Source organism: Coptis chinensis, unplaced genomic scaffold, assembly GCF_015680905.1.
Source record: "Coptis chinensis isolate HL-2020 unplaced genomic scaffold, ASM1568090v1 utg279_pilon_pilon, whole genome shotgun sequence".
NCBI lineage: Eukaryota > Viridiplantae > Streptophyta > Magnoliopsida > Ranunculales > Ranunculaceae > Coptis > Coptis chinensis.
The window spans coordinates 176,632-187,193 of NW_028238138.1; the positions used below are offsets into that span (position 1 = coordinate 176,632).

At 36.2% G+C, this 10,562-nt stretch overlaps 1 protein-coding gene across 1 annotated transcript; it reads right to left on the minus strand.

Annotated features, from left to right (window-relative positions):
• Positions 1 to 1,942: 1,942 nt before the first annotated feature.
• Positions 1,943 to 7,745, minus strand: LOC147473321 (exocyst complex component EXO70A1-like). Its single transcript, XM_086587612.1, has 12 exons — positions 7,392 to 7,745; positions 7,226 to 7,321; positions 6,951 to 7,156; positions 6,551 to 6,793; positions 5,874 to 6,012; positions 5,575 to 5,787; positions 4,578 to 4,783; positions 3,835 to 4,035; positions 3,654 to 3,753; positions 2,744 to 2,853; positions 2,280 to 2,426; positions 1,943 to 2,193 (listed from the first exon to the last, which is right to left on the minus strand). Exons 1-12 carry the CDS (start codon positions 7,560 to 7,562, stop codon positions 2,076 to 2,078), a joined length of 1,950 nt encoding a protein of 649 aa, XP_086443738.1. The 5' UTR covers positions 7,563 to 7,745; the 3' UTR covers positions 1,943 to 2,075.
• Between the last annotated feature and the right edge of the window lie 2,817 nt (positions 7,746 to 10,562).

Genomic DNA, 10,562 nt, shown 5'->3' on the forward strand with positions numbered 1-10,562 from the left:
CAGCATCACAGTTGTAAATATGCTATTTGAACTAAACGATCCTCTACTTCATCGTTTTCATTTGTTTTACATGAGTTTTTTAGTTTGAGCTTGAGGGTGTGGATCATATAGTAAAATAAAATTGAAATCCAAATATCGACAAAGTTTTCGATAAATGTACCAATTTCTTAGAAAACTTAAAGATCAATGAATTTCATTGATAATTTCTAATTTTTGAGTTCAACTTTCGCTACGTGTTCTCACCCAAGGGCTTTTTAAAAACGTTCAAACGACTCACTGAAACTTCTACTTGTAAGAACTGTCTAATCACAGGGAATGTATTAGACCATAAGATAAAATCAACAACTATATAATACAACACCAACCATTCGCTTTCTAAGCTGACCTTTATTCATTCGGTTGCCTATTGCTTTACTCATTTAGTTCGGCTTGGATCAAAGTTTGCTTCACTCACTCGAGCCTGATACTAATCAAATCACTATGTATACATCCTCGCTTTGACACAATTTATTCGTACCTTTAAGATATGAACTAAGCGTAACATTTACAAAAACAGATGGAAAAATAAAACTTTCAACTCCGTAACTGAGAGAACCACTTGAGGAGCTCAAACCAATTAGAACGGAGGGAAAGACTAGGTAAACTCAATGCCACCACAAGAATGTTAAAAACTAATATACAAAGTCTACTTTGAACAAACAAAATTCAATATGTATAGGCCGCTAGGGATCAGATCTTAACAATGCAGCGCTGATTCAAGGATAGAATCAACCAGTTATGATGCCTGCAAGAACATCGCTCTTTCCTCTGGCAAAGATTGTATAAACAAGACGAATAGCATCAATCCAACCATCTAGGGATTCCCACGTGTCAGCAACCTAGGAGAAGCACAAACGGATATTAGCTCAGCATACCATAAGATTCAATAGTTACTTACAGGAGAATCTAAAAATAGTCAACTGTAAAATGTGTAACCAGCGATAATATAACCATAACTTTCATTAGTTACACAGATTGTGCAAAAGTTGAATGGCATCTACAGTGAAATCCAGTAATCTTACGCATAATCATAAACATGAATTCACTGAATTAAAGATAAGAAAAGAATAATGATATAAATCTGCATTTCTATACTTCTATCCAGCAGAGAGTGTCATGATAAAAACTGAAGTGATGCCAATTGCTAAGAAACAACTCAAAAATCATTCTTACATACACCCTTCATTAAAAGACAGCTTTTACCTGGGACTGGGAGTCCAAGTTGTCTCTCAAAAGTTCGTTTCGAACATTAGTAGCCTTTTAGTGAGACACTATGTATGAAACTGACCAGTGAGCCGCTTATGAGCATTCCACTAAAGTTCGTGAAGTAAGAAATCTTTCAGAATATGTAGTTTTCACTACTCCCACTAAAATGACAAACCTGATCGGCCAAATCGGCTAACGTATTATTCGTCTTAACGAAATTCAAAAACAATTATGCGTGTTTTCAGAAATCGTAGACCTATCAATCATTGCAAGATAAATATTCTCAAACCTTCCTAAATTACCTCACTCCACAACTTGAATAGAGTCAATTTCATCATACTATTCTAAGTACTGACAGAATACAAAGCAGCTTACATGTCAGATCAGAAATCTCTCTTCAAAGTCAGAATTGAACCAGAGAAATACTGAAGAGCTGAATACAAATCGATAGATCCCATCATCCCACGAGGCCATGACCTTAGAACATTCATATATATACTTTATACCTCAAAAGTGGGCACTACAAAAAGCAACACTCTAATTCACCTTGTTTTTTAAAACTTTCACTCAGCCCAGTCACCTACGTCGGGGTAATCGACTACTCAACTCCCATAGGGCCCCGGTGCCAGCCTGCTACTTGGATGTTGTGTATCAAGTTGTATCAAAGTCCGAAAAAGTAAAATGAGATCAATGCATGTAGCGTCGGAGGGTATAGACAACCCAAATTATTATTTACACCCAAAAAATATACATTATTTCTTATTGTAATATAAATCACAAACAAAAGCTTATGAACACATCAGGAATATTTTCAAATTTCTACTTAAATTCTACCGCTTCGGTTCACTCCAGGTTTTCCCCTCAAAAAATTCACCCAACATGCGGTCAAGATCCTCTGGCGCGTATCGAATATATTTCTGAGGATTCTTCCCACTTTCAATTAAAGCCCTGTAAAACATTCAAAGCTAATCATTAAAGCCACACAAAAGAAAGCCGTATGATTAACAACGTGGCAGATATCCAAGACAACACACCCAAAACGTTTAACAAAAGATCTGTATGCAGGCAACAGGACTTCAGCAACTGCTAGTCGTAGGGATTCTCGTAGCTCACTGTCAGGTACCGTCCATTGAGATTGCCTCTGATGAAGCTCCTCAAATTGCATGTTGAATGCCTTGAATCTGACAGATAAAAAAAATTTCTTTTCAGTTCCAGAATATATACAGTACATATTAGGGCACTGGTCGGTAATTATGAGACCCCTTTCTTGATGCCATTGTAAATCCCTATATAAGGCCCACATGGAATTGAATCGAGGATGAATTTTACTGAAAATGATCTCCTCATCATGGAGATTTAATCATTTCATTCTGACATTTTGTGCCTTGACAAAAATTTCAAATTCAAAGTGCACCTGTTGTCTGTTGGGCTCAATCAGTCTAAAGGGGCGGAAGGAAACTGTATAAACTAAGAAATTTCAAAGGTGCATATTTATGACCTGTCCTTCACCATTGCTCTTGAAACCCCACTGCTACTTCCTCCGTCACCTCCCATTCCACTACCACCCCCTGACGAAGTCATGCCCTGAACCGAAAGAGTTTGCAAAATCTGCAGTAGAAGATGCATGGGTTAAAACAACCAAGAGAATTTCATTTTCTAATCTTGCTTCGAAACTGACATGGAAGAACCTAGGATTTGAAATTTGTTTCCAACAGTTTCAGATTAGCAACCATGACAACATTCAAAACAGCAACAGATACCAGAGGCCTGAGTGATTAGTAAGAAGAGTTTCATATCAGATGAATCAACAACTATCCCTTCTCTTCTTGTTCTCTTAATTGATAGGTGTCCCAGATGTTAGTACTTCTTTTGTCCTGCCTATAAATAAGTGAATAACTCTTACAGTTGTCACCATCTATTCCAAGTGAAGTAGGCTCTTCCATGTCTAAATCTAGTCTCTCACATCACTAATTATACCCAAATAATGACCTTTTTTGCTCATGATCCCCATAGACTATCTCTACTTACTAAGGTTTTTGATACTTGACGCACTGAATATGTCCTTGTGAAATTCAATCCAACATCTATGCCACAGGATCCTTGAGGTGATGTTGCACAATAAAGCTTTAACAGTTAAATTTGAATCTAGATCAGGTTCGTCAAATTCAGCTAATGTGCAATAAGATGTTCTATAGACAAATGCTGAACCTCACCCCTCAAATATTTATAGAATTAGAAAAGAATTGCGAGCAAGTTTGACTTGCGGAGCAAAAAGTTTTATAAAAGTCTGAAGTTCCAAGAATGGAATTTTAAACAAAATTTAGAGCTCAAGCAAAAACAGTTTAAGCACACATTGAGATATGACAAATGATATACATAACAATCAAGAAGAAAGTGGAGAAGAAAACCTTCCCCCAGGAGACTCTTTTATACTGATTTGCATGTTGTTGCACTGTCCTACGATGTATTTGCACCCAATCATCTCCTAACAAATCCTTTGCCTCTGACCTGGAAAATAAAAAAGCTTTATCTCTAGTCAATTATATATCCTTGGTCTACTAATTCCAACTGTCAGTGGCTGTCTCAGACCTTCTCACAGATCTGACCATATAGTGAATGTTGTTCATAAGAAACAATTGAGTCAAGGCCGGATCCCTATACTGCTTTGATTTTCCATCAAGATTAGTCTGAAGAGCTTGCATTATCCGTTTTGTCACCAATGCCAACTGTGAATTAGTTTCACCTTCCTTTTCAAACTCTTGGAATAATTGCTTCAGTGTAGATTGATAGCTGCACATTTTCAGTCCATGATTATGTCAGGTCATATAAGCCATCCCAAGCAAACTACGTATAGCAAGAAGTAATTACACACAATAACTGCAACAACATAATAACAAAAAGAGAAAGAGCAAAATCTTTTATGACATGGAGTCATGGCCTTGCTCATTGTTTTTTTTCGTAAGATAAACCATAGACAACAAACTAAAATGAAACATAAAAGATAAGAGAAAGCATGCTGTGATCAAAAGTTTCCATATCCCAACAGAAATGACGAATGGGCATTTTATTTTCTTCATCCATAAAATGAAGAATGGTTAGAAAAGAAGTCCATTAGCCTAAACGATGGATGCAGATAGCAGTATGTGGCAGACAATTAAAATATACATCCTCAATCATGTCTATGTTTCTTCAAACTACAACCATCTACTACTATAATACAGGAGGATGCAAGACTGTAACGAAGGGCAATCATCGTTGAATATCAAAATCAAAAATTAAACACCACAGGAAAAGGAGTAGCAAAAGTAGTCCTCTTAAGCACATAGACTTACTCAAACAGAAACTTCACATAATTGATTACGTAGCTTGTCAAAGGATGTACAGTTCCATCCTGGACTGCAGTCTTTGTAGCATCTTTCTCAACTGCTTCTTCAAAATCACCAAAGGTTTCTTGGGCCGTCTGTGCCAACCTCTTTGTCAAACTCAACGCCGATTCACGCATTTCAGTGCAAGCTTTGCCTGCAAAAATTGTTTGAATCTGCCCAGGATATCAGATTTAATCATTTAAAAGAATAACATATACAAAAAAATCCATGCCTATTTTTGTTAAATATGCCCTCCCAATTTGTCAAAGCTGCCTATTAAATTATGGCCACAAAGCTTCAATACTTGTGTTCTCTGTTCACTACTATATATCCATGTCCTAAAAGGGGGTATTTTGAATGTCATGCTTGTATCTCCTCATATGCACTTATGCAACTTGGGACATGGATGCTCACTCTTGCACCATCTTATATGCTGGATGGATACTCCCCTAGTAATTCAAAATTCAGATGATTTTAGTCATTTTGGGAGGTCCAGCTGGAATTATAGTGCAATACCTAACCCAATGCAGTCTACAGAAACTTCTTTACCACATTTTCTACTAGAACCAAAAACTAAATAATTTCAATTTATGTAAGAATTTGAAGGAAAAAACCATTCTTATCAGAAAAAAGAAAAATTATTGTTTGAAAACAATGTCATTGAAAGAAAAACCAGTAGTTTAGCATAACATCAGCCATGTTTTAAAAATTTGAGGGTGGATGTGAGAAGAAGAAGTTGATATTTTTGAAAAAAGCCAAGTTTTTAGGATTTTGGGTTACTTTGCCTCAGTGCGCTAATATCCTAAAACTCACCAAAAGGCATAAGCTACAATCGGTTAATTGTTTTTTAAACACTTCATCAGTTTTAGATGACAAATAGAGAAATATACTGATCAAGAAACAAGTAGAAACTACTACTTATGCCTACTCAGAATCGTAAAAACTTAGAAACTATTAATCATACCTCTGACTGAAGTTCACACATTATTTCATACATGTCGAGAAGAACAAAAAGCTTTTCCGGCGATCTTTTGCTTTTGGCAATAGCATCTCCAAAACTAAGAAGCATGGCTACACTATTTACAGTAACTTCAGCAAAAGACTGGTCCTTAAGAGAATCACTGCCTTCAAATATTTGATCGCATATTTTCCACTCCCCGGCAAATAGCAGTTTAACCTGTGTGAAAAACAATCAAATTTGGAACAAAAAAGGAAACCTTTATGGAGAATTAAATCTCAATCAATTAAATCCTTGTTTCTTACTGCAATCCGCATGAAATGAATCCAATTCCCAATCTTAGCCTCCAAAACTTCCCACTGCATCTTCTGCACATCATCTTTACCAAGTTTTTCAACACCCAATTTTCGAAGGCTTTGCTCCAGAACTGAAGCTCGAGCATCCCTGTGGACATTAACAAAAATGCTTTCTGTGTTTCAATTTTCATTGTATCAGGAGAAGGGATTAACAGTAGATTATCAAATTCATTGCTGCTTCTTGTTTGTGAATGGGGCTCTTCCAATACTGGAAGTTCTGGCATTTCCTCATGTAACAAAAAGCTCCAGGAGTTGTTCCTTTTTAAGATTTTGGTACGACACGAGAGGCTCAAGGAGATCTAAGGCAGAATATATGGATCTTTTATGTCATCATAAAGGATCTTGTTGCTGTGGCCTCATTTATGGATCAAAGAAATGGGGTCCATATACTTTTTAATTTAATGAAATTTTCTTTTCTTTTCTATTTTATTTTTTTCTCAGATGGGAAAAGCTATGCTGCGTAATTGCATATGATACTTTAATACTTCCTACTTGCATCTCTTGTTAGTAAAATTCCCCTCTTATTGTAAGCCAACTTCACCTTTACATACTCTTTGTTTTTGATATAAAAACAAAAAGGAAAAAGAAACAGTAGCTGATGGAAGAGAGGGAGACAGATATTTTACCTGTAAATATTGAACAATTGTTGTTGGTGACCAGCCTGGACCATTTGCTGCGCCAAATCATGCAACAAAGGAAGAATTCTTGCTGGTATGAGAGTTGGAGGCTTATACACAGCAGTTTCTAAGCTTTTGTTTTGATTGTCAGGATGATTGGTAGACAATGGATTCTTGCCCTGGCCAGGTGATCCCGACGGTCTCAGGGAATTGGGAAGGCAATCAAAAAGAACATCAGGCTCCACAGGTTTGCTGGAAATTCAGATAAACATGATTAAATTAGATCATTGCACAAAAAGAACAAGTAAAAGATTTACAATCCTTATGATGCCAGCTCAGATAAAATAAAAAGTTGATAACACAAATTATAAATAGAATATCATGCAATGCTGAACACATAAATTTGGACCTGTAGGATGATAATAGCTGCTTAAATTCGTCCTGGAGCTTTGAAATAGCCTTAGTGAGCAGATTATTTGCATGGTTGAGGACGCCATCACTGCTCTTAAAGCTTTTGTTGGTACTGAAGAAACGGATATTACTTCTGAGTTGGGCGACTGCTTCTAGATAACTTTCTAGGTCTTCATGCGGGCCCCTTAGTATTTTGGCCTCTGCCTAGATGGTTTTAGATATCAATAATGGAAAAACATGACATGAAGAAGAAGGAGAAGAAAGAAAAAATACCTGGCGTGAGAGATCGAATTGAGCCAAAATAACATCAGCAGCCTTCAACGTCTTATCGATATTCTCATGCGCTCTTCTAATAGAATGAGTCCTTATCTACAAATAAAGTGAAATAAAGTAAAAAATAACAAGTAGTAGAGATGGGAGAATGCCAAGTAGAAAATACCTGAGTGGGACGCATGGCAGTTTCAAGAGCAGAAAGACGATGATCGAAGGAACCAAGGATCGAAACCATGTTGTCTGTGATTGTTTGGCTTTTTTGTAATGATTCTCTCATCAACGATACTCTCTCCATCGCCACAGGAACACCCATTTTTTCACCAATTCTCTCACTCATTTATCCCTGCCCGTTATTTTCCTTTCTTTTTTATATTAGCGTGGACCGAGTAGTGGGGCTGGTCATCGACTCAAACTCGTCCGCAGAAAAGTATGAGTGAATCTTGAGTTTAATTTAAAGCTCGTTCTAGATGGCGAGTAATTCGAGTTCGAGCTCGAGCTCGAATAGTTCGCAAACTACTCTGGAGATTGAATAGCTCGTGAGCTACTCGTTTTATAAGCCCATACACAATCAAATCATTTATATATGCAAGTCCACAGCCCATGAATCTATCCCATTGGCCCATACCCACTCGCCTAAAGCCCCAACATACTTAAAGACATAACCCATTGACCCTAACTACTAAATTTGTGTACAATCAAACCCTACACTCAACATCCAAATCTCTTCTCTTCTAACATACTTATTCTCTTTCTTCAACTCAAAAACCATCAAAAGTTGTAAAAAGTGTTTTTGTTCTAATGGGTTTAGCTTGGTTATGGATCTTTTTTTATCTTTTGTTATTGTGTAATGTCGTTAACGAATTTAGTACTTGAGATTTTGGAGAGAGGATTATTGATTCGTTTAGATTGTATTATCTCTTTTTATATACATATGATGGATTCATTTAATGAAGTAGGATTTATTTTGTTAATATATATGGTGGTTTGCTTTTTTCTTTTGTACATTGTTGTTTTTTTTTTTTTAAATTGTGTGCAGGGAGATCATCAAAGGTTTTATATGTGGTGGTTTTATTATATTGTATACATCAAATTCATGCCAAATTGTGTTGTTTTCACAATTGCACCTCTTAACTTCAAGGTAAACAGTGGGTGACTGCGACTTCTAGTTTTTTTTTTTTCAAACAAGTTCAAACGAAAGCTCGAACTCGAACTCGAGCTCGTAGTGCAAAACGAGTTGAGCTTGAGTTATTAGTACAAATGAGCAAGTCGAGCTTGAGCCCCATATTAAACTCGAAGTTAAGTTCGAGTCGAACTCGAGCATGCTCGCTAAATGTGTGAGTCGAGCTTGAGCATGCCAATACTCGACTCGGGTAGCTCGATGACCAGCCCTATCGAGTAGCTTAAGAAATATATAGTAGCCAGTTATAATAAAACAAACACAAATTTAGGCCCAACACACATAAATTGACCAATAATTACGGTTTTAGTACAAAATGGGGTGACATCATCATCTATCACTAATAATTTTGCTATAAATACATTTTTGGACTGACGTAAACAAGTTGTTTTTTATTAATACGAATTATGACCTTTTTTCTTCATCTAGCAAAAAAAACTCAAACTAAAAACTTGAAAAATACTTATGAGATCTAAATGTTTCCATCTTTGAGCTAGTTGATTTATGTGTTGTGAATTTGTGATTAGTGATTTTTATATGAAAAAACATTTATCTTCTTCTCCATCAAGTGAAAAAAAAACTCAAACTAAAACTTGTAATTTTTTTTTGAGATCTAATTGTTTCCATATTTGAATGGTTCCCCCCTTGAAAAAGTTTTTCCTAATAGAGGTATCAGGCAAGGGGATCCTCTCTCTCCCAATATTTTCATCTTAGTTGTTGAGGTTTTCTCAAAGCTTATTGCCCTAGCAGAGGATGAAGGTTCTATTTCTGGGATTAAGATTAAAAAAAAGCCTCTAGTAGTAGCCATCTGCTCTATGTAGATGATTCTCTTATATTTTGTAAGGCAAATCTTATTGAATCTGCAAATATGAGAGGAGTAGTAGAAGAGTATTGCAAAGCTTCTGGCCAAGCTATAAACTTTGATAAATCCAGAGCTTTCTTCAGTGGTAATGTTGCTTCTAAGCATCAAAGGATGATTATGAAAAGGCGGAAAGTTAGAAAGTTTGATGAGAAGGAGATATATCTTAGTGTTCCTATTCTATTGGGTAGAAATAAAGCAAATGACTTTGAACATCTGGTGGAAAAGGTGCATAGGAAAATCAGTGGATGTAAATCTAAAATCCTCTCTGCTTTAGGCAGAACCACTCTGATCAAAACTATGGCCCAAGCTTCCCCTATATACACCATGATGAACACTTATATTCTTCCAGTTAACATTACAAATAAACTGGATAAGCTTAGTAGAGTTTTTGGTGGAATGTGAACTGATAATTATAGATCTTATCATACTCTTAGTTGAGACAAACTATGTAAGAGTAAGAGTGAAGGAGGTCTGGGGTTTAGGAAGTCCAGAGAAATGAATCAAGCTCTTATCAGCAAACATGGATGGAAGCTTATGAAAGATGAACATTCTAAGTGGGTTAAGATTTTCAAAGCAGCTTATCCCTCTTGGGAAACTATGATAGATATGAAAACACTTCCTAGGGATGTCTCTTATTTCTTTATAGATATAGTGAGAACCCTCGAAGCTTATTAAGAAGGGGTTCCTGTGGAAGGTGGGAGATGGAAGTAATATCTCTATTTTCAAGGATCCATGGATTTTTCACCTTGGCAAACCTCTTATTCTGAAGGATTTGTTAGATCTTGGACCAGAAGTCATTAACCTTAAAGTCAATCATCTCATCTCCTAAGAAGATTTTTCTTGGAATCAAAATAGATTAGGAGAGTTGTTTCCTAATCAGATTGTCTTATCCATCAATCAAATTATTATCCGACCACATTCTCTTACCATATCAAATCATTTGGCCTTCTGACAAGGTTGATCAGATTTATGTTAAGCAGGCTTATAAATTCCTCTCAAACCAGTCTGAACTCCCATCTAGCTCATCTTTTAATCCTCTTACCATTAAAAAGCTCTGGAGATTAAAGTTGGATGTTGTTTCTTAGTTGTTTATTTGGAAGCTCTATTCTAATGGGTTATCAACCGGTGATATCCTTCATAAGCATAAGTTTGGAGTGGCTTTTGTCTGAACTGTGCAGAATCTCGTCAACATTTATTCTTCTCTTGTGAATGGGTTAAGAGAATTTGGCATGTCTCGGATGCTATGTTGGATGTTGATTTTCATCCAGTATGGAATGTTTTGGATTGACTCAATGAAT

Bases quoted from the DNA above. Each gene is read 5' to 3' on its own strand.
- LOC147473321 (XM_086587612.1), bottom strand. From the start codon at position 7,562: ATGAGTGAGAGAATTGGTGAAAAAATGGGTGTTCCTGTGGCGATGGAG. The intron at 3,754-3,834 runs GTCTGAGACAGC...TTTATTTTCCAG, and splicing joins ATGGTCAGATCTGTGAGAAG to GTCAGAGGCAAAGGATTTGT. The intron at 2,194-2,279 runs GTGTGTTGTCTT...AATGTTTTACAG, and splicing joins TCTTTTGTTAAACGTTTTGG to GGCTTTAATTGAAAGTGGGA.